The sequence below is a fragment of the Phodopus roborovskii genome, unplaced genomic scaffold, assembly GCF_943737965.1.
Source record: "Phodopus roborovskii unplaced genomic scaffold, PHOROB, whole genome shotgun sequence".
NCBI classification, from domain to species: Eukaryota; Metazoa; Chordata; class Mammalia; order Rodentia; family Cricetidae; genus Phodopus; species Phodopus roborovskii.
The window spans coordinates 5,022,288-5,047,650 of NW_026126447.1; the positions used below are offsets into that span (position 1 = coordinate 5,022,288).

At 37.4% G+C, this 25,363-nt stretch overlaps 1 protein-coding gene across 1 annotated transcript in view; it reads right to left on the bottom strand.

The window, feature by feature from the left end:
* Positions 1 to 25,363, bottom strand: part of Brinp1 (BMP/retinoic acid inducible neural specific 1) — a 185,766-nt gene that overhangs the window by 132,823 nt on the left and 27,580 nt on the right. Inside the window, exon 2 of the mRNA XM_051188034.1 lies at positions 6,531 to 6,798. Within this exon, the coding sequence (XP_051043991.1) occupies positions 6,531 to 6,748 (218 nt within the window). The 5' untranslated portion in view covers positions 6,749 to 6,798. The remainder of the gene's footprint in view (positions 1 to 6,530; positions 6,799 to 25,363) is intronic.

The following is a 25,363-nucleotide window of genomic DNA, read 5'->3' on the forward strand; positions in this document are numbered from 1 at the left end:
GGTTCCATTGCTGTCAATCAAAGACCAGATTCAGACCAAAAGACTCAAACATGCCACAAGATAATGGGACTTCCTCAGTCAACTGAAACCCAGAATATTACCACTCGCTTAGAATCTAAATAAATATGGACAGCTTTTAAGACATCTTCCTCATTAGAAAAAAATAACATTCAAGGAGATTTGGCCAAGTATCAGAACATAGTCTAACAGTAATGAAAGCCCTTCAGTAAAGAACCCAAGGTCTAGGTCTCCCCTCATATATATTATCATTTGGGAAGTAGCCCAACATGGGTAAGGATACAATCAATTGTATCAGACTTGCCTATAACTTCACCTGTTCTGACATGAATTAAACTTTTACCTTGCATAATATATATGAATGCAGATAATAGCAAAAGAAATTGGGAATAATTATTGTAAAGACCACAAGCAATCATTTTGCTGGTAAGTACAGTACAATGTTAGACACTGAAAAGAGAAACGTTAATATTTTTGTTATTTTCTTCATCATTATTATATATAAGAAATAATATTTTTATTAAGTTCATTATGAAGTTCTTTTTCCAGGAAATGCTTTTCTATATCATGTGAACTAAAATTTACCACACCAATAGAAATACTGTCCTAGCACACAGAATCAGAGGTTTGAGACTTTCTTCAGGTCCAAACACAGTCTCTTGAATGAAACAGTGTTTGGGTTCTTTTTCATATTTACTTTTGTGAAAGTTTCCTGAGAGCAGGGACAATGGCTAACACCTTGTATATTTCTGATTCCCTCATGCATAGCTTCTGCCACATTAGATTTCTCACTTGTATATTAATGAGTAAGTGGTGAGTTAGGAACACTTTTCATTCATCTTAGAATCAAGCACCCAATAGCAGATCCATTCATTCATTCAGTGAACTTCATCACAAATCCTATTAAAAGTATTTTGTGTGAAAGACATGAAGGACCATTAGGACCACACATTAGAGCTGAGATTCACACAATTATGAAATAGGGAAGACAGGCAATGGAATTTGGTTTACCAATATGTGATTTATATTCAACTTTCAGGTGCACATACTGAACTCAAAGGTTCAGCATAAGCCACAAACCACTTCCATTGAAACTGGGAGAGCTACTCAAAAAAAAAAAAAAAAAAAAAAAAAAAAAAAAGAAAAGAAAGAAAGAAAAAAACAAATAAACAAACAAAAACTTAGCTATAGCACAGTGAACCTATTTAGTACTGTCCTCCCTTTGACTCTTAAGAATCAAAGTGCACAATGGTACCATAATTTTCCTACCAAACCCATATTTGATATTAATAAGTGGTAGGTAGAAGCAAGAAAACCCAGACTTCAAGGCTAATCTCCACCACAAAGTGAATTTGAGCCCAGGATAAGCCATGTCTTAACAACAAATAAACACTGACCTTCCTATTTCATCCCTCTAAAAAAAAAAAAAAAGGCAATAAAAAGCCACTTTTGAAATAAATGGGTAAATTTCCAGCAAATTTATATATCTCAAAATCTATAAACAGCTAACTGAAATGCAATGCAATGCAAAAAAAAAAAAAAAAAAAAAAAAAAAAAAAAAAGCATTAAGAACACATTAAACTACTCCAAACAACTCTGGAACAGAAGACAGACCTTAATTACTTTTGTTCTTTCTTCTATAAAATTTAGATCACCCTAGATACACCAGGATGTAGGGCCTAAGTCCTACCCCACATGATGTGACAGATTTTGATGATCCCCCATGGGAAGCCTCACCATGCCTGAGAAGGCGGAAGGGATTGGGAGGTGGGTGGGTGAAATGGGAGGATGGGAGGGAGAGGGAGACAGGATTGGTATGTAAAATAAGATTGTTTTTAAATTTAAATAGAAATTAATTTTTAAAAAGACAAAATTAAAAAAAAAACATTCCTAGCTCCCTATATGCAATACTTCTTTTCTTCATCACAACTACATACCATCTCAGTTTTATAGATGAGAAAAGTGAGCCTCAAAAGTTGTAGATTGCCCATAATCAAGGTAAGTCCCTTTGACTAAATAAGCAGCCACATAACTAAGGGGCAGAGACAGACAATAGACTGTTCTAGCTATCAGAAGCCTACTTTTGGATCCTAGCTTGGAGGCTTCCAAATGTGTGATATAATCAGTCATCTTACTCAAAATATGGTACAGGATCAGTTTCCCTCACAAGGTGGCTGTGAGTAGTTAATAGCTACCACACTTATCCTCTTAACCTGAACTTAAATGGGTTCATAAATTGTAGTTACAATTTAAACTTCACAAAGTTTGTAGAGCAGAGGCAATTCTGTTTCATTAAAGGAGAAGGTAGGGTACATGAGGGGGTATTCTTACCCTTGTTGTTGTTAGTTTCACTTACTCCTTTTCTCCTCCTCTATCATTTATATCAACCCTAAAGCTCAGTGGAATAGTAGGTATCAGATACGTGTTTTTCACTTCCCTGATTGCTTTTAGTCATCTCTATGTTTGGAGCTACTAATACCAGGATAAAAACAATACATCTTGGTTCCCCAGACTCTAAACACAGCTTCTCCTCCACCGGGTTTTGCTATAATATTAAGATGGCAAAACTTCATGGAATATGGAATGTCAGAGATGGAAAGGCCTTGAAGGCTACTTAGCTAACTTACCCATTAGCCATATGGGGAAAGCTCCTCTAATCATTCTATTACTTCACCAAAGAATGAAGAAACAAGAGAGTCAGACAACGTCGAGGTTCACTGAGTTAGTTGAAGATTCTATTACTACACCTTTGTATATTTGAAAGACAAAAACTCCTCTTAGCTTCATAAACTTTCCTAAGTTCAAGTCTCCAGCCATATCATCAATACTATCTGAAGTGACAAAATATATACCTCACAAACTCAAGCCATTGCATGCACACATATGATGGCATTCCTTGTGTATCCACACAGGTATGAGCTCTTCAAAGATTTTAACAGAGCTCACATTACTACTGGAAGTGATGCCTAACCATGACGTACAACTTACAGACAGAATTTGTGCACAGGGAAGAAGATGGCTTTAACCTGCATAGGTAAGGAGATGACTCTTGCTTTTACTTTTGTAGCTTCCAAGTCACTCTTGTCAATAGCCTGGACTCTGGAGAGGGGGATCTGACTGAGATTTCAGGAGTCATTTCTGAAATGCTTTCTAACATTACATGATATGGAAAGGTTTTAGGAAAGCTCTTGCTTGATGAAGCAATATCAATCTTTGGCATTTGTGTTAGAATACAATAAGCAAGTCATGCTCATTGCAAACTTCTTTAATGTTTTAGCAAAGTGGCATGTAGAAAGTAAACAGAATCAACTGACAATTGCCTCAGTGAGCATGAGTTAGTAGATGCTTGCTCTGACCTGCAACTGGATGAGCAAATGTCTCTGTGGATCCATCTGCATGTGTTTTCATGCACAGATTACCCCAAGAGTCAAATAACCAAAGAACACAGAATTTACCACTTTCTAGAAATATCAATCCTGAGTGTTTTCCTTTGTAGCACTCAATATAAGTATGTGGACATATGCGGTTAATCAATGTCCCTCTCTCCTCTAAGAAGAAGGGCAGTGTTTATTTCGTTCATCATTGTGCCATCTTCCTTAAACACAGTGTAGGGTCTATAATCAATGCTTAATGGTTATTTCAAGATTAAATAAAGGAAAGACAGGATAACTAGATGACCAAGGGCTTGGCTTCAGAGTGGAACTCTATTATCTAATTAACCATGTAACTTTAGTTAAATCTCACATTTAATGTTAGAGCTAAAAGAATCTTAGTAATCACCACATGGAATGATTGAAATATTTGTTTAAATGTTGTTTTTCATTCCAACACAGAACCCATGTGAAAACCAAATTTTAAAGCAGATGCAAGCCTTCTCTTTATGGATGTGAAGGGCAAAGAGTCCTTCCTGGTCAGGCTTTTTGGTCTTCATACCTTATTACAGCGGTTTCTATGGCTACCAAAACCAGTCATCAGCAATTCATGTAAGCACAGGTTGAAAATCGCTAATGTGAATTATATCTAACTGTTGATAAATGAAGAAAGTGGAATGAGGAGACAAAGGCAGGATCTCCTAGCTTTGTACAGTACACAGATTCCAATAATTCTAGCATATTTGTTCATAGGTTGTGAACTAATAATTATCATAGTTGGCTTCAAGCCTATTTTTTTAACTCTTCTTGTCTATAAGACTTTGTTAAAGTCACTCATGAAATGATCTTTTTAAATGGGAAAAAACATAGTCAAACAACCCCAAGATGGAAACTGTCCTTGTGAGTCTCAAATGAAAATCAAAGTTATACACAAAATCACAAAATAAAGGTTTTTTTTATATAAAATGTAGACAGAATTAGGTATGCAAATCTCAAAGAATTATGTCATGCTCCATCATCAAAACCTCAAAGTCAAACTATCATGGATCAAGCACTTCAGAGATTGTCAAATCTTTTCCAGCAACCAGCAAATACTCATAATCCTTGCCTTATGCATGATCATAAAACAGCAATAGCTGTATTCTGCTAGAAATGGATTTAAGGATCCAAATTTGAAATGAGACAGTTAACTACTGTTCTCAGGTAGTTTAAGAATATTTCTTCCAAGAGGAAGCCTTCTGAAGCAATCATAATTTAGAATTCTGACTTTTTCTTTCAAGAGTAGAAATGCCAACAAGTTTTTCTTATTTGTACTCAGTTTCCTTATTTTATACAGTCTATTTATTATTTTTCTTTGTATGTTACTTTTTTATAATATTCAAAGATACCTTTTCCTATGATTGTTTTCTATTCTTCAGGGCCCATAGAAAATTCACCCATGAACTTGTGCATATGCAGAACTATTATTGTCAGACCTCAAGACAATTTCACATGATAAGCATTTTCATCTGTTTGACAATTCAAACATTCACTCATCTAGTAATCAAGACCACAGGATGGCTGGCTACTTTCCATATCAACCACTTAGGAGGCCTAATGTCTAAATTTAGGCCTTGCTCTCTTCAAGCGAACATTCTCCTGCTACTGTTCTTATTCTGTTTCAGCAATATTAGTATTTGCATTTTCTTTATGGATATTAAGACAAAATTTGCAGAGCAGTTTTTGAGTTTCTTCAATTAAAGTTCAACACTCATTGAGTGTTTAGTATAACAATCATATCACAAATGTAAACCTGAGCATCAATGACATAAATGAATGTTATACATGTATGTGCAAGTGGGTATGCAAAAACATGATTATCTAACACAAAAACTGATTCCAGTTAGTTATATAGAGATATATGATTACAGCTAATAAAGAAATCAAGGAATACATTTTAATTGAGAAATGATTTATAATTAATGTGGAATAAATCTAACATTTTGTAGTTATGTCAAGTATATTACAGCTAAGTAGAACATGGAACCTAAGAAAAATAGATGAAGAAAGTAATTCTGGTGGTTGAGGAAAAGAAAACAATACTGCAAATTATAGCACTTATTGTCCTGAGTATTTTGAACTTCCTATCTCTTGTCCCTCTTTGGCCAACAAATCACCAAGTAGAATTCTCCCTGAAGTTAATTTACACGTTTACAGATAAATTCTCTCAAAATTATCTCAATGGTTGTGGATCGTTTTCCCCATAAATCTCTTCTCCAAGTAACAGTAGCTCACATACAGGGCACTCTAGCCCAGATTTATTCTATTACCAGCAATCACCTATTGTTATAGTTGGATGCTCTGAGAAACAATTTCTACCACATGATGCATTTTATCTGAACCATTCAATTTCCCACCCACTGTTTTTCTTCCTGGGTGTTCTCTGTAGCTCAGGATGCTGCAAAAACTTCAGTTACCTGTCCCCTCCCCATGTCTCCTAATTTGCATGACTACCACCATGTGAATGCAAATAATTCATGAAGTTTTCTCTTCTTGATCTGTCTATTAGGCATGTACAATGTAGACTCATTTACTGAACCTTTAAAAGTTCATTCTGCTTCAGAATAGTTTAGTCTTGATTAAAAAAAAAAAAAAAAAAAAAAAAAAAAAAAAAGGTTGTTCAGTGAAGGTCTCTATCCAAAATTCATGTATATATTTGGATGGAAAACTAGATTTACCAATAGTATTTTCAAAAGAAGAGGACTGTCATGACAATAATACAGGTAAACATGGGGTTAAATCTAACTTTACAACTTTTGAAATTTTGTCTTTAGGAACCATTACTTAACCTAGTTTCTAATCAGTTACCTAAGTAACTGAGTAAAGCAGAGAACAAAACAAAACCTACATTAGATGAATACAAAGTATAAATGACATACTAGAACAGCCATTATATTGAATATACTAGTACTCAATAAATATTGATTATTTGGTCTCATCATATTAATATTTTATACAACATCGAATACATCCAATTAACAGCCTATAATGAGGTCACAGTCTCTTGTCCTAGAATTTTCTCCACACAACCAGGCGTCAGACAATGTCTTTCCAAAGCAAAACAGAAATGAAAGGCAAGGGCTCTCTTAGCCTAAATCATACCTGTATATTTTATATCTGGTTGTAAATCCTTGACGGTGTCTTTCCACAAAGGATAGATAGCTCCTGGAGTGGTGGAAAGGCCCCCTGTCTGAAATAAGCCAATCAAATTCCTTGGAGACATGTTGATCTGTCCCAGCTGGCTCCTGGTGGGAGGGCTGCACTGAGATACGGCCCCATACAAACAGGAAGTAGAGGAGCTCAACAAACCTCCAGTTCATGCTTTTCTGCAGGCCTTTTTCCTCTCATTCTTGCTCCATTCTGTGGAGTCCTGTAGAGAAAAAGATCAAGGAGAGAGAGAGGAAAGGGCAAGGGGAAACGGGGAGAAAGACAATGAAAAGAAAAATTGGAGGTTAACATATCTTCATTAGTAGGTCATCACTAGAATGCTTTAATGCCTATGAAATCATTACTGCTTTGTTAAAAGTGCAGGACCTATGGTGATTGGGGCATAGTCTTACTTTGCTTTGCTGTTCACATGCAATATGAAGGTATGCAAACTGCATAAACTATGTGGTATAGTTTCCTTATATACAAAGTAAGGTCATGCTAAGGGCCTGTTTCTCAATCCCTGATATATTACAGATGTACAGGTATATGTGTTTTAAGTGTAAATGAAACAAATTAACATACTAACAGATACTAATACAAACAAGTAAGGTTCTAGGACAGAACTAAAATTCTGCCTTAACCAGAAACCTGTCTCTCATTACTAAAACTTGATGAGTTGGAGTGTCTTTTTCTTCCTTTATACATAGGTAAGAACACACTGAGTACTTTTTTCTCTTTTTGTATGGTCAATTAAATGTCCATAGTCTTATGATAGTCAACAGTCTATTTTGCATGAATACTTTAAGTTGAAGAACTCTTACAACAGGTGAAAGTCTAAATTCTACACAGCTACACAGCTCAATAGAATCTTTCTGGACCCTCAAGGAAGTTTTTGAACCAACTATTCATTTATTGGTACCTTGAAGCTTCAGTATATTCTAACCTATGGAGGGATCACTAAAAATCAAAGGTTAGGGAAGTGGGCAGGTCTTGCCAACATTTTTAGTTGGACAGTATTACAGCACTGTGGCACTATATTGGACAAAATTTTGAGTTCAAGAGAGACTTTAGGTGGGCAGGTTTATTTTCATGAAGAAAATAGAAACTAGTAGCAGGAAATATCCAACTTTCAGAAGATGTAAAAGTTTAGTTTTGTCACCACACTGGTAGTGAATGCTTGCCCGGTAATTGCTGCTTGCCCCATCATGTCTTTGTTTCTCTAAGCAATCTTGCCACGGTCCACATGGTAAAGGTTTAACATATTTAAGTTGCATCATTTATAAACAATTTTATTTCAGGTAAATTATTTTGTTTGCCTTCTTTTCCTAATCTATAAAATGAAATTAATGAAGATACATGTACCAGAAATAACATAGTGACTGAATCACAAGGAGCAGAGTGTCCCCTTCACTCCACTCTCCATAGGGACAGAACAAATGCTCAATACATGGCACAAATAATAAGGAGAATTGTCAGGATCACAATGATATTAATGTTCTCAAGTCTTGAGATGTAGCTAAATAGTAGAGTACTTACTGAAACCATTGACTTAATGTTGTCAACTTAACTATCTTCTAAGAAATAATTTTGTTCACCTTTTTCTTATGTCTAAATGAAGCCTGATTTAGCCTTGAAAGTCATTTGAGGTCATGTACTCAGGGTCATTATCTTTCTCTATTCATTTAAAAAGCCATTGTTCTATTCTGTCCACCCAACTCTATTTGCTAATTTTCTAAAACTCTATGTCAGTGCCAATTGTCCTGCATTGCACCTCTTTGTTTTATGTCTGTGTTGTTCACTGGGCTGTGAAACTTTAACCGGTGAGAAGCTTTACAAAGCTGCTTCTTATCTTGGCTAGCCATGTGATTATAAAGAGTCACAACCCCTCACTAGAAGTATGATTTTTATGGATATCATTTAAAAATATGATGAGGACACCCACTTTTTGTGAACTGTAAAACCTATACATATGATTTAGTATACCTTATTTGGTGATCCTCCCAGTTGAATATGGGAGGTCAATGATGCTAGAGAAGAAGTCAAAGAGGGCTACATGTTTCTGTACAACTAAGTATTTCCCTTGATTGCTCAATTGCACCATTTTATAATTAGATACCTCAAAAATCTGCCTGTTGTTGCAAGCCCAGACTGTCAGGGTAAAGGAAGAAAGCATGTGTGTGAGTGTGAACTGAAAAAAAACTGAAGCCTGAAGTTTTGTTCAGAGCCTAAAACAAAGCCAACGCTCTACATGTTGAGTACAGAACTCTATCAACAAAGGCTGCCAGGATTGTCTGACAGACCCCACCAGAGGAAAAAGGAGGGTGTAGGAGCAATTGTTCAGAGACCTCTGGAGTGAACTTCGACAAGATGGAATGACACTGTACTACCTATAGAGACATCTATGGAGTTTCTGCTGTGAGTGGGTATGAATGGGGGCCTATGAGAGAATGTTTAACTGTTATTGTGAGAAAACCGGATGCAGAGCAGCACAGCTTACAAAAGATTATAGATCTAACACTGGAATGGTGCGTGTGAGAGAGAGAGAGAGAGAAAGAGAGGGAGAGAGATTTCATCCTGTAATCCTAGGAGTACCTAAAATTGTCTAAGTCTTAGGGACATCTTTTTTTATAACATCACAATAGAAGGAATAGATAGAAGTCAAGCATGTATTGTTTATCCATTACAATGACACTGGATGATAGATATCAATGGTTCCAAACTGAGGCTCTCATTCAATTTATTTTACGATGTCCCCAGAAACAGTGACCCCTGTCTTTTAGCTTCTGTTAAGTAGTTCTACTTAATTCCATAGTCTTGGCTTAGTAATGGTCTGCATGCCTCTTAGTTTTGAATGTCTGTGATAATCTACATTATAGGATTTTGTGAGGTTAGAATGTTATTCTGTTGACTAAGAAAATCATAGTAGGTCAGGGAACACAGCTCAAGGCTTGAGTGCTTACCTGGCATGCATTAAACATTGAATTCAATCACCATTACTGGAAAAAGGAAAAAGAAAAGAAATAAATATAGAAGGAGGTAGGGAAGCATCTACCAATGAAACACATTCTCAGCCTTGTGCAATATGAGAATCTGAATTCAGGTCATCAGCACCTTTGCAATAAGAAGAAAACAAAACAACAGCAATGATGAAACTAATGTGGCCATGTGAGCATATAGGCTCTGCTCTGGGAAGCAGAAACAGAAAGATTTGAGGACTTGCTAATCAGCTACACTAGACAATCAGTGAACTTCCAGGCTCAATGAGAGGCCCAATCCAAGAAAACCAATGTGGCAATAGATAGAAGAAAACACCCAACTCCTTATTTCTATGTATACTGAGGAGTTTCCTTCACTGTGCCTAATAGGTCAGTGGAGCTCTTGCCCATATTCCTCCTGCTTCCAAAATCAGCAAACAATAGATGTACTACAAATAGCATCCCCTGTTCTCCAGGACAATGGCTGCTGAGCCACAAATCTTAAAGGCAGCCCTCAGAATCTTCCACGATGAATTTGAGAATAGTTGATCTTCTAAAAGTTTCATAAAGAGGATTCTTGCCACTGGGGTTCAGAGCCTAATCATTAAAGGCAAGATGTAGGTTAAGTGTGGCCCTTAATGCTCGAGACCTTTTCAAAGAATCACAGGCACTGCTGTGTGGCATTAGTTGACCTAAAGAGCAGACATGGGCTGAGACATAAAAATCATTTGATGCCCATGGCTGAACAGGGGTGTTATATGCCTGCAATGCCATGAATTGAATCAAGTAAGTTTAGCACCTACAGAGCCTGTTTTCTTACTGTTATACTCCAAACTATTCACATTAGAGCCACACACACACAAAGAAAAAGGTAACAGCAGTAGGTCCCCAGTAGTCAGTACCAAATTCATTCTTAGGAGTCTACATGGATTACAGGGCCAAAACTCACATACTGGCCCTGAGTGCAGGAAAGAATGTACCTACCCCTGCCTCAGGATTCCCTGAGGACATAGGTAAATAATTACATCTGAAGGCAGCACATATCCCCTAATGGCTCCAGTTGAGACAGTTTGTTGGTCTCATCAAGGCTTTTACACCCAAATTTGTGTCTTTGACCAAAATGTCTCAGTGACAGGAAGACGTGCAAACTGAAAGAGTGTGGCTATGCTAATTAAATCTCCTGAGTCTTGATTTCCTGCATCTTTTAGAATACAGCTTAGAATTGAATAAGATATTTTAAATGTACCTATTTCAGCTTAGGGTTAAACTGAATTGTACAACTATTGATATACCAGCCACATTCTGAATAGAAGTCTGTGACCACCACACCACACTTACCAAAAATACAGCCAAAGAACACTTAGAGGGATTAACCCCTCACCTACAGCATAGCATAAAATGTCTTTAAGACTAGGAGTTAGATTTGAGTGGAAGCTGACAGTGCAGAGCCCTGCCACCCACTCCCTGAACTCCTCAGGGGGTGAAAAGGGGAGAGAACTCCTCCACCTCCAGCTTTGACAAGAACACTCAAACAGCATGCTAAATGTGCCCTACAGCTTAGGGAAACATGGTAGAGTGCTGCCTAACTCATGCCAGAGAATTCTAAAAAAAACAATGCTAAAGAGAGGAGTTGAAAGAGGCAGGCTGAAACCTGGCAGAATAACAGGGAAATGACTGCCTAAGGCATGGGTAAAAGGAATGTGCAGACTCCTCCTTTCCATGGGTTAGAGATGGGCCACATGATGAAGAAAGTCAGGGGACGTTACCTAGCATCCCATCTCAGATCAGGAGTGAGTCCAAGTACAAGGAAACTAGAATGGTGCTGCCATTTACCCAGGGTCTAAGAAATGAGTTATAGCAATGCAGCTGAGAAGAGATGTATTTGCACATATCAAAACAATTAGTAGCAAGAGAGCTGAGTGGAAGCAAGGTAGCTCAGACACTTCAAAACTGTTCATTAGGAGAGGTTCACACTGGCAGACATGGTGAGACAGTTCTGTGAGACAGTACTTAGGAAATGGAAACTGAAGAATCTCAAGTACCAAGCTAGCCTACCCTACAGCAGTGATGCTTGTTGAGGGTTCAGAGTACCAAAACCACATTATCAAAGAGAACTACCCATGGAAGGGATGCCTGTCTTCTTCACTTGTCCATTCTTGACCAAACTCTGTGTCCAAAGGACATCAGGAAGTCAGAAAGGTCTATCACAGTGATCTTGCAAGGAACAGAGGACTCTGAACAGTGAAATTTCTACTGGTAATAAAATGACTTGTTTGTAAATATTCTGTTATAGTAAGATATAAACTTGTCAAAAAGAGTAAGGACCCTAAGCACCAAGAATGACTTTGCTTAAGACCATCAGTGCCAGAGTCCTGGATCCTGATTTCTGTCTTAGCTATGTCTAAAAGCTGTTTACATGCAAGATAGCATTACTAAGAGAAGGCACCTGGCCCCTGGTTCAGACAAATGGACTAAGCTCTTACAGACCCTTCATCACCACGGTTCTTGCTAAAAGTCCTTTTAAAAGACTCTAGACAAAGAGTAGAAGTTGTCCTACTCCCTAGGACAAGAAACCTTGCTTGTCTCTGTTCTTTTGTTTTTAAACACTTTTTTAAGCTTTTGTTAAATTTTAAGTGGAAGTTCTTATTAGCCACGTGGGCGCCATATGTAAGGAGTATGGTTTTTCTGCCGGCCGCCTAGTCTTGTCCCACCGCCGCGCCAGCCCCAAATAACGCATAGAGACTCTGTATTTGATATTATGCTGTTGGGTAGTTACTTGTTTCTTATCGGCTAGCTCTGTCTTAAGTATTAACCCAACAGTATTTATGTTGATCTCTACTTAAGTAACTATTAGAAAATAAAAAAAGAAATAAATTACGAAAATTGAGCTAATGAAGCAATTTATGTAAAATGTTTATATCCTTAGTCATAGATAAGTATATTCTCACTTTTTTAGTTGTGAACCTTAGCTTTTAATGGCTGTGCCCAAATCACTTATAAATGTTATATTTATTGGGAAAATGGTTTAGAAACCAAAGGGATGAATATTAACTATTATAATTTGTATTATTTTTATTCTAATTATATAATACTTCTACTTTTCTAGAAAATCTCATAGATTTCTCAAATTTAGGCTATTCTAAACTAAACATACCATTGCCCTATCGAACCTGATCACTGTCCCAATGGTTCACACAATCTCCTAAACCATTCCTTTGAGAAACTGAAGAATTTTTTTGAATTTTAACACCCATCTCTACATCCCATCAACATACATTCTTTCATACTCATCCACTTCATTTGCCAATAAAGCCTCTTCCTATCTTCTCAGTAAGCTCAGGGTGATCCTACTGTTCTTTCCCTCAGAAATGTGCCTTCTCCAGGTATAGTTATCCTTTTGGAATATTCCTACCACAGGCATTCACTAGCCTTAGCACTGGTAGCCAATGAGATGTATCTATACAGCTAAGTACAGCTAAGCAATAGCACCCCTAAAGGAACATATTAAACTATTCACCTTTCCCCCTTAGCTTTGAAACCACATGCCACTCAATTCTTACCTCAGTGTCATGAATGAAACATTAGGACCTGCATGACTCAATTTTTGTTTTTGTTTATGTGGTTTCCTCCCCTTGCTGTCCATCCCTACTCCTCAGTTTTATCAGGTACATGATAAACATAGACATCATAATATATGTTAAATTATGTAAATGAGAACAAATAAAAAAAACCCGCTAAGCTACAGGTCGATACCATCTCAAATGATTTCTTTTTCCCCATGCCACAAAATCTACAGAACAAACCTATCAATTTGATGAACAGCAGCATATCTGTAATCTGTATTACTGATCACAAAACACAAGTCTCCCTTGCAATGTAGTTTTTTTTTTTTTTGTTTTGTTTTGTTTGGTTTTTGTTTTCTTTTGTTTTAACAATGTCACATGTTCTAAAAATATCACATTGTTAGAATTTAACTGGATCCTAAGCCAATTATTTGTTCTATGGCAGGGGGGCTTTAACATATTAATCTATGAAAGCAAGCAATCCTTAGCAGTATTTTTTGACAGTCACAAACTGTCACAAAGGTGCTATAAAGATGTTAATAAAGAGAAATCAACCTGCAATGTGAAAACTCCAGCAATATTGAACATAGGAAGACCACTAAAATACTGATTAAAAGCTAAAGTATGTAAATGTTTTGTGTGATGGTGTGAAGTATGTGAAATTCTTGTGATTCTGATTCTTAAATTTGAAATTAATACTGTAATCATAAGTAGAGAGTAATATTGTTTCTTTCATAAATATTTCATTTGAACCACATTTAGAAATTGTGTGATCTAAATTCCTACATTTTCAGCTTTCTCCCCAGGTTATCAGAAGTCTCAGCAGGCAATCTCCCAAAAGAGTAGTGAAATAAAACATGTCAGAGTGTTTTTTTTGTGCTCATTTGTGGAAATGCAGCAAATATCTATTGAGTCCATGATGTCCAAATAGGCTTTTGCAGACTAGGACATAATCTAGAACAGAAACAGGTGATTTCAGGAAAAGAAACACATGGAACGGACCATTCAGAGCAAAGACAGTGTGTGTGTACAGAGCCTCTGTCCTCATTTTCTCCGACGATGCTTCCTGGCCAGAAAAGTAGCACAGGAAAAAGAATGAAAGAAGAGAAATAATATGGAAGCAATTTTAAAGAAAGAAACTCCAGACAGTGAAGCAACAGCCAACTGATGTCACTTGTCTCCTACTTCATATCTATCTGTAGTTAAAGCTGACATTTTTTTTTTTATTTCCTTTTGTGTATGCCAAGTATCTGGAACCAATCATGTGGTAGAAGCTAATCAATATTTATTGAATGAATAAACTGTACAAATCAAGAGCTAGGATCACCCCCATGAGATCATAGTGAACCACTGACAGCTTGCAAACAGAAGTGTCTCATTAATATTTTAGTTTTGCTTCATTTCACTGTTAAAGTATACCGGAAAGTTTTAAAGATTATGGTTCAGTTAAAAGGGAGGCAACTAATTAAATGGACTAGGTTATATATGGCATAAACAAGTTATCTTATATCATAAGAGAAAAGAAGAAAAATTGCAAGGTTTGGTTGGTACATAGGCAAGAGAGGAAAAGCTATCTCTGGTAACTCCTAGGACTGGATTGGTGACTAGAATCAAGGATGGTGTCATGAATGATAACACATAGTATAGGCAAAGGATGTAGAGTCAATGATAAGTGACTTGGAAATATTTAGTTGAGAATTTCCAAGAGACTATGGGATTCTTTCATCCAAATGGAAAGAGAATTAGAGGCGGAGAGTGTGTATCACTGTGTTCTAGTGATGGTTAGCACTCTTGGCATGGATGAGGTCATGCAGTAAACACCAGCGACTCAAAATTAATAAAAGCAATCAATAAGCAACACTCACACTTGAGCAGCTTGAAGAAGAAATGAACATCATGAACTTTGTTGAGAATAGATTATAAACTGAAGGAGAAGCAGAGATGTGAAGAAAGTGAACATTATGGAGCTTCAGCAGCTATAGAGTTATACGCTATAAAGACCAGAGATGCCTATTGTACTTCAGGGAACAGAGGTGGTAAATAGTCTTCAATAGCCATTAGATACTAAAGATTTCAAAGACATTTCATCATGAATGAAGGACAAGGGAATAGACATAGGCTAGTGTAGAGATTTGTCAAATGAGGAAACAGCAAAAGTAAGACTGCCAAAGTTCTTCATTATGCCTACTAATGGTAGGATGTAAGTGGCAATGGAAGAAATTTCTTCCCATGGAAATTGTTTACTACATTTTATAAATTCATAAGTTTGCTATAACTAGAGGAAATTAAAAGTATAGAAAATAAAGGAAATAAGTGATGGTTAAGAAAACCACATGAGGTCTAAAATTGGAGTAAAATGCCAAAGGTACCAGGTAATTTAAAAGAGGAAAATATTCAAAGCTTTAGGAATCCATACTGAGATAAAACTGTAAAGTTCAAATTGCAAATCAATGGACTAAGTTTTACTAGATACAACACAATTCATTGTTAGAGCAAAGCAAGGGAAACGCTAACTCAGAGAAAGCAAATTAGAGAAAGCTTCTTAAAAAGGAAGTACCCTTAAGGGTCTGACATTTAATTTGACCTCTAGTTTTGGTTAGAATTTGACAGATGAAAGAAATAGAAAAAAAAAAAAAGAAAGACTTCCAGATCTCTTGGACCAATGTTAGAAGAATCACGTGATTATAAAATCTCACCTGCTGTATACAAACCAGTAAATCAGATGATGCTCTAGATAAAGGAATGAGTTAAGAATAGTAGTGTTCTCTCCAACAGAGGAGTATGCAAGAGTAAGGAAGCGGAGAGAATGCTGAAGATGGCAACCAACATTACAGAGGTACTACTATTAATAAGAAAACTGTTCAATATAGAAACAGGGCTTCCTGGTGAGCCGATGTCTTTAAATTCTGCCCTGTGTTTGCTCTGTTCCTAACATTCAGTAGACCAAATGAATAAAACACAGATAGTAAACAGACACCTGGCAAAATGCTGTACTTTTATGAAAAAGCACTATTACCTTTTTGAGGAGGTATTCCAGGATTCAGGGGATCTGTCTTTCAGCATGCTTATCATCATATTAGTGTTCATACCATACTAATGATAGTGACAGAAATAACTTATGAACACAATGAATTGTATCACCTTTGCCAAAATATTTACATAGTTATATTTCAGTTTGTTTCTATGATGGGATGTTTTGGGCTAGATTGTTTGTTTTTAAGAATTATTTTCATTTCTTTTCCCCTTCCTGTGTGTGTTGTGTGTGTAACTCTCTCTCTCTCTCTCTCTCTCTCTCTCTCTCTCTCTCTCTCTCTCTCTCTCTCTCTATGTGTGTGTGTGTGTGTGTGTGTATGTGATGTGTGTAAGTTCACAAGAAGACCAAGAGAGATCATTAAATACCCTGATTCCTGGGGTCACAGTAAAGCAGCTACATCATATGGGTGCTGGGAACAAATTCCAGGTCCTGTAGAAGAGTACTAAGTGGCATTAACTGTAGAGCCATCTCTCCTGCCTGCTAGGTTGTTTGAATATTCACAAATCATTACACACCTCCCTGTCATCAAGTATTTTGTCAAGGAATTTTACAACCCTGAAAAAGACAGAACACATCATCCATTACTGCCCTGGCTTTATGCTCTCTCTCCTCATTGCCCAGCCTGCTGCACTTTTGTACTATACTAAACTGTTCACCCTCTTTTGTATTTGGCTTAAAATAGTGAACTCACCCAAATCACTCACCACTGACAATTTTTCCTCTGCTACTGTACTTTTTGGTTTACAATCCAAAGTGTTATCAGGAAATTAAAGGGCAGCTTAGCTTACATAGTCAGGCTATCTAAAGCAAACACCTGAATAAGCAAATATGTAACAATAAAATGCTGAAGTAAGAAAAAAAAATAAAAGAGAACAGAGAGAAAAAGGAGTAACCTCACTGATACTAGAGTCAATGCTAAGGCTTGATGCTAGGACTACTCAGTTGCTTGGTTGCCTTTGTTCTCCTTTAAGCTCATGCAGCCTTGGAGATCTCTGTTTTTAAAATACACAATGCCTCCAGATTTCATCAGAAAATTTCACCAGAATCTTAAAATACTAGCAGATTCTTTCATTTTAGCAATAACAAACCAAGGATCTTTCAGACATATTTGGAAGAAAAGCAAAGACTGGTCCTGAAGGAGCAGTCCCTAGGCCTTCACTGAGGTTGTCTCCAGCCATGGGCTATGAATAATCAGCCCAGTCTAATCCATCTGTGCATAAGAAATTAAGCTTGAAGGTTTTAAGCCAGAAAGGAACAAGGTATTTCATTAGGAGCTCAAGGTAAGGGGAAAAAAAACGTGTATTTTGCATGAAAGGACCCTTAATCTTCAAAACATAATCCATTTTTCATACCAAAGCCCCTTCAAGCCTAGAAAGTCTGCTGAGGCCTCAAGTCAGGCAAACAGCTTGTGTTTTGCAGATTAAGGGGCCTTTGACCCTAAGGATCCATTTTTGTGAAACTCTAAAAGAGAGGCCTGATTTATTTCTAGCACTCACTCTCCCTTATGGAGACAGCCCTAAATGTATTCTGAGGATAGGACTGCTTCCCTGCTGGGCCTGCCACACAGTAGGGAGTTAGATGAATGAAAGGGCTCCTCAAAGAAATCCTTTGCCCCAAAATAACATACCTGCCTCCTTGCCAGTATGTCCCAAATGCTCATTATAGAATAAATACAACTTTGATATATTGAAAGGTCCTTCTCAAGGAAGAAGGCTAAGCTAATAACAGAGAGCAGTACGAGTGAATGTAAACCCAGCACCTTAGACCAGGAGTCACAATACCTCAACACATTCTCACAGCAATACACCACTGCAAGCACAACAGGAAACTGAATTCCAGAAAACTTCCTAAGGTCACATGCCTAAGATTACACATTCTCTTGTGTTCTTCCTAGATCTTAACATATCAGCAAGGGTGAGATGAAGCCTTAGGCAGGGTCATTTATAGAACATAAAACAAAGCAAGTTAGGTAACAATGAACTAACCTCAGTTAGGATGCTTGAATTCTAGATCTATTCCAGCTACCACTAGAAATGTTAGACTTGGATCAACTGATGCCACTGAAAATTTAGAACTTAGTTTCTGTCTAAGTATTGTTACTTGAGTCTTTAAGATCAGTGTCTGGGCCCAGAAGTCCTAAAAACCTAGACTTGGCCGCTGGTCCTGAAGAGAGCAACTAAACAAAATAGTAAAAGCAGACAATGTTATATTTAATGTGGCTACATTGGTGAGAGTAACGAAGAGGTCTGTTGACCTTCCAAGACCATCTCTGGGCCCTTAAATAAGGTTTAGTTTTAAATAGAAGATAAGCAGTCCTGTTGATTAATCTATCATTGGTGTGGTCTCTCTTGCATGGGAGTCTAACAAATTGTCAAATCTGGGTGAAATCATTTTACAAGAGACAGGTTCCTCTTGGTTGTTAATAAGACAATAGCTTTCTCTTCTCCTGACATTCCTGGAGAATTCTAATTTGTTGGAGTCCAGAGACTCAAAAGCCTGATAGTGAAATGGAAAGGCATGAGTGTTTTTCCATATAATATCTTCACTCCTGACATTTATAGTATGAATAGAAAGGTCATCTTAGGTGTTCTATTGTTATTATTGTACAGAGTTTAATTTTGACTCAAGCTTATCTTTGTCTTAGGTTGTTTCTATGATGATAGAAGGAGAAAAACTTTGCAAATTTTGTGCCAGACAGCAAAAAAGGAGAGCACACACATGTACACGCGCGAGCGCACACGCACACACACACACACACACACACACACACACACAGTGGTCTGGCTTGCGGGGGTTGATGGAGGTGGTTATCAAGTGAGTTCAGGCTTGGCTTGCCTTGGATGAGAGGACACAGTGCCAGACAAAAGACATCGAGTCTGGGGAACTGAATGGATTTGATTTGTCTAAGCCTTAAGAAAGCAAATATTACTGAAATGTTGGCTGACTGCCACTTACTTTGAAACAGAAATGGCTTCCAGATATACTGTGGGTACTCCACAGGGTCTGTTAATGTGAGTGATGGGTTGGCTGTGCACTGCTGAAAAATAGAGTGAAAGATTATAATGTTGTCTTGACTGAGACTAGTAAAAAGTGCCAGTCCAAGAGAAAGAGGGACGGTACCAGTTGAACCTCTCGATTAAGACTCAGAAAACTTGTGCACTCTTCACAATGTCCTCTGGAAATGGCTAAATTAAGACTGCCTCTATCAGTTTACCCCATGGGAAGGTAGTCTTGGAGTAAAAGACCCAGATACAAGTCCTAACTCAGTCTTAGTTCATCAAATGAGCACAGCCTTCCCATGGAATCCAGCCTATGTATAGATGGAAAGAAGCTGGAAATTTTTAATAATCCCCAAGGACTATTTTGTCATAGGTATTTTGTAGTCTACCATGGCCACGTAATATTGACTTCCATTTTGTAGGTGATTTTTATAAATCTGACCAGTTTTAATATTTGTGTGTACTAATAAGGCACCCCTCCTATGCTATGTATTATACCCTGAAGATAACTGATTCTTTAAACCTATAATCTACTTTTTGGAATGTCATCCTTATCCACAGAAGGTGGCAATTGATACAAAGTCATCCAATCTAGCCAACTATCTTCATGAAATATAGAATTTGATTCTTGATGATTTGATACTTATCATCATGATTATATAGAGATGGTGGAAAGGGCTTTCCTCAGAAACCACCATGATCTTTCATGGTCACAATTTTCTCTGACATTTCCTTGACCCAGGCTTGCTGTCCAAGTAGACAGTACTTGTGGAAGCTGACAAAGATTGGTAAAATTCTCCTGGTTTGCCCATATCTTATGTTGTGAAGGTATCCCCATACACAAGCCAGGCATAGACTGAGGTGAAGACATGTTTGGATGTCAGAGTGACATTTCCTTGCTGTGTTCTAGAATATTCCAGATTGTTTAGTCCTTAAAGAGACTCTAATCTAGTTGTTTCACTTTCTGGAAATGGAAACCATGGTTTTCTGAAGATTCCACTGATACTTAAGAGTAGGAAATGAAAAGCATAGGTAATATCTTCATGACTCCCCCTGAATACCATTTTTATTGTTTCAAGTATGGGCTCTATTCCTGTTGACACTGCTTTGTTTGGTATGGCTTTCTGTTCTTGTTTATTTATTTCTGTTTGGTGGTGTTTGCTGTTGTTTTTGTTAGTTTGTTTTTTAAACTTTGTTTTAACACAGGGACTTTTCTGGTGAAATCAATGAGACAAAATCTAGAGTCTAATTATTCTAAAAGCTGCAAGCATACTACAAAGTATATACCTCTGGGAAATACATTGAAGAGAGAAGGTGGGTTGAAAGGGTGAGGCAGGAAAGGGACCAGGGAGCAGATGCAGAGATAGAGACAGAGAGGTTGTATTGATTCACAGAAAACAATTCTGTAAGCCAGGCTGATTTTTCTTGGTCTGCTCTCTGCCCTTCTGAGAAGATACAGGGACACATTCCAGGTTCAGAACTCTCCATCAGCATGCAAGATAAGTAATAGAGAATGGGAAACAGATGGTATGCACCACTGGACAGAATGAGAGTAAAAGGACAGAAAGAAGGAATTTTAATACAAGAATTCAAGAACATGTATCATCTATATAATGGAAATGAAGTGAAAGAGTCTAAACATAGGTTCCTAACTCTGTGGAAATGGATGGCACAGCATTTTTTTTTAAAGAATCGGGCTGAGGGCTTAAGGGATGAAAGGATAAAAGCAAAGGGTAAACAACATGCACTCTATCACCTTGCCTCCATTGTGATGCTGATTTTATCCGGTCTCATCTGAATAAAAAGGTTCCCAATTCACCTTCCAAACTCAATCCTTTCTTTCTAAGTAAACCTTTGCAGCAAACAGTGTTCAATAAATGTTTGATGAGCAAATAATCAGCCTCAAACATTGATTTCATCATGTGGTAGATGACAGATATTTTCTTCCTCCATCATTCCTTCTACATAGTAAATAATATCAAGCAGTTATAGAATACAGACAGCCAACCTTGAGGGACAAAGTACCCAGCAGTAGAGTTTACAAATGTTGATTGTCAACAATTGGCAGACAAAAAATGTTAAGAAAATGCCTAGGTGTATAAGGAAAGCAGACTTCTTCTAAGCAGGAAGAGCACTAGGCTACCAAGTAGCCTGTTCTGACAAAAGAAGCCAGGAGAAAGTACAAGTTGTTATAGGATATGTTTTAGTATGGAAAAAAAGATCTCTCCCCAGTTTCTCTGGTGAGGATTAAAACCAAAACTGTCCTATGGACCAACAAACAGGAGAATCTACCTATGACCTCGCATTTTTATTTTAAAAAGTGAAGACCTTCCCTTAACTAGACCTAGCCACCATCCTAATTCTGCTTTTAGCTTCTACCCAGACCTGAGCAAATGACCACAGTCACTCCAATTTCAACACATGGGAAGGATTACATTGCCTATAAGCACACATTTTTTTTTTTTTGCCTGTTTTCCCAATTTTGATCTGATTGTGCAAATCACACCTACATACTTTTTGAATACATAACTTATCTATATGTATATGTTTGTGCCTGTGTTCATTTGTGTGTATCACATTATTCAGGGGCTGATGAGGCAAGAGGTTGTTGTAGCCTCTAGAACTGAATCTAATGTGATTGTGAGCCATCTGTTATGTGTGTTGTCGTCTATAGACCAATGTCGTCTATAAGAGCAGTAGATACTCTTAACTACTGAGCCACCTCTTTAGCCCCCAAGTATATTCCAAAGTTTCTAGTAGTTCTGGTATTTAATTGTAGATGCTGCAACCCTTTAATACAGGTCCTCATGTTTTGGTGACTCCTAACCATAAAATTATTCCATTGCTACTTCGTAACTGTAATTTTGCTACTGTTATGTTATGATGCAAATATCTGATATACAAGACACGTGACTTGCAACCCCCAAAGGGGTTGCAACTAACAAGTTGAGAATCCCTGCTATTCAGGATTATTTTGATTATATAAGGTGAAATGGGAAGACCTGCACACTTGGAAGCATCATTGCCTGACCTTGTTCGTGATCGGTCTAAATGGAACAGCAAGAGCACACTCCTACTTTTGACTGTAGTATCTTTCTTAAACTAGGAGCTATAGTAAACCAACCTTTCCTTGTGTTGATTTTGTCAGGCTGTGATCACAGCCATAGAGCCAATCAAGATAATTGTCAATAGATATCACCAAGCAAATCACAGACACTGGAAGTTGTCTTTCAGCTGATGTATGGGAATTATTTATCTTATTTTAGAGACAAGGAAGACAAAATATTTGAGTCCAAAAACCATCTTACTATATAACAACAGATATAACTTGGTCCTTCAGAGTTACATGTAGTACAAACCCAGAATTCAGGTTGATTTCAACTTATCTCATAGGTTCTTTTGCACACTCTTGCTCCATGTAGCCAGGGCTTCTGTTGTCATTCTCTCCCACTCTTATTCCCTCTTCTGCCCACTTTCCCTTGTGTTCAAACAGTTCTGCAAGCCTTAGAAGCAACCTCAGCATCTGTCCAAGCAGAACTCTGGAGCTGTTTTTCTTTTCCAGAAATGACACCTAATGTGATCTTGGGTACTGGTTTAGAATTCATGCCCCACCTACCCCCAAGATACAGTTAAAGTGATATTATAAAGTTAAATAAGATATAAATCAGGACAATTAAAATAAAAATGGAACAAAGAATAGTTAAAACAAGTGAAGGAATAGATATAACCAGGCACCTGGGATGAACTAATTGATCTGGATTTAGTTCTGAGGTTCCTGGCAGCTGAAATAAAGTGAAGTTAATTGGCCCCCAAGGGGCTAAAATCCATGATCGAGGTCTCATTAGCATGGGAATCCAACCACTGAACAAGGAAAGGCTGAGCTAAAAGCTGTGACAGTGTGCCCCAGTCTTAGGATGGAAGGAAGGATTCAAGAACTAGGCAATCCATGACCCTAGAATCATCACTACCATCATAGCAACAGAACAAGTACAAGATTTGGGGACAGTCACATTCAATAAACCTCAGAAACTGTGGTATTTACTGGGTTACTGGCACAGTCCTTATCTTTTCTGAAGTGTGAAAGGAGTTGCAAGCCCTTGTTTATTCCATTGACATGTTGAGATAAATAACAAAAATGTACTAGCTGCCCAGTCAGTGATGGGGTAGACTCAATCCATGTTCATTCTTCCCATGGAATAATTAAAAAACAATTATTCATTGTACACATCTTTTAAAATTAATTAATCTTCAATATATAACAGCCAGGAATCACATCTGCCTCAGTTTGAATACCAAATCATTCAAGCACCATAACTACCTTAGGAGTATTACATCATCCATCTATGTCTCTATTAACATCTCCTCAAAATGGACAACATGAGAATTGCTTCATGGCCAGGAACTAAACCTGAAGTTAATAAACCCTGTGTGCCCGTGGGATACCTTCAAACTGGGCTACCAGGAAGACTGCCTTGTGGACAACTGGTGATTTGTGAACCAAATTAACTCAATGATATTTGTGATGGCAGTAGATATTAACTTTGCCCAAGATCCTTATATATAAATATTATAAAAACACTGTCACAGCTTGAAATTCTACACATATCATCAAGCATCCAGTGCACTATACCTTAACCACACAAGACTCTCACAAAAAGAATGGTCAGTTCAAATTGTGTGTGTGTGTGTGTGTGTGTGTGTGTGTGTGTGTGTGTGTGTGTGTTTGTGTGTGTGTGTGTGTGTGGCCTGACATAGCTTAGGGGTAGAAAGTTTCTTTAGTGTATATGAGGCCCAGAGTTCAATCACTAGCACAAACAGAAAAGGACAAAATTTCTTGAATGTGTCACTATCAACTGTGCAGTCTTGTTAAAGTATTTTCTTTCTCTTTAAGTTTATATCACTATAAAACAGATAATTCTAAAATACACTGGCTGTTTTTGGATGAAATCTACTCACACTTGCAGAGCAGAGCATCTAGTGCAATGCACCTAAGATAAACATTCACTAAATGCTTCGATTCCTAGTAGGACACTGTGTTAAACCCAGCTTCCTCTAGTTCATTCTGCATACTGGTGCTTTGGGCGTTATGCTGTTGTCCAAAATGTATAATGGCAGGTGTAATGGAGGGGGCCCATAGCTGTATTAAGTGCAGATGCAAACAGATTGCTCATCAAGGGATCCAGGGAATGAGATATGGAGTCAGCAAAGGGTAAATTTTATAATAGCATCTAATTAAAAACACATCAGCAAGAGAAAGCTGAATATATGGGTCATATTCTTCAAGTCACAGGCCCTGAACTTAGCATCTGCTCTATTCCCCACCTGGCACCAGGAACTTCAGTCACCCACTCACATTTTCCACAATTCTTCCTTTACATGTACCTTTATGATTCTGGCTAGCCCAACGTTTTTACTCCCCATGTAAAACCCTAGTACCCTGTATGACATCCATCTCAAAGATGTTCTTACATCTAAAGAGTACATCTATAAACATTTAACACTTATTCCTTCTTTTTTCTTTTCACTTATGTATGGTGTTTCTGAACTAAATCAATGAATCATCCCTCCTACCCTCAGCCCCTGAAAAGTGATTTTTGACAGATACTGAAATTTGAGAACCTGTTACTTGCCTGATGCTGTCCTATACAGAGTGACAGAGGTGCCCCCAACTCCCCAACTGTTCCTAAATCACCTACCCAGAGCTTCTTATTCTTCCTCAATGCATATTGTCCACTCCAAACACTCTAAAATGCACTTCCCCAATGTGTCCTTCTGGTGAATTTAATACCTCTATTATTCATCTTTGGCATCTTTAGTTCCTTTACTGAGTTCTCAGTTTCCTCCAGAGCTCCTATGGCATGTTGAGGAGGTGACACAGAATGAAAGAAGCTAAGTGGAAGGAGGCTACAGTCAGAAAACCTCTCTTCCTTCTCATTCTATTGATTTTCTTCCTCTTTCCTTAGTAACTTATTTAACATCTTTGGTTATATTTCTTACATTTAAGTTTGTGATAATAACTATATAGTTTCCTAAAGTGGAAGGTAACATGAAGAATTGAAACAAAACATATAGGATGTTTTGGCTCAGAGTCTTTCATGTAGCAAATATCAGATGAATATGTTATTATTTGTAATATAAACACACACACACACAAACGTTAAAACTCTCATATCATACTTTCTATTAATATTAACATTTCTCCTTATTATAGTAG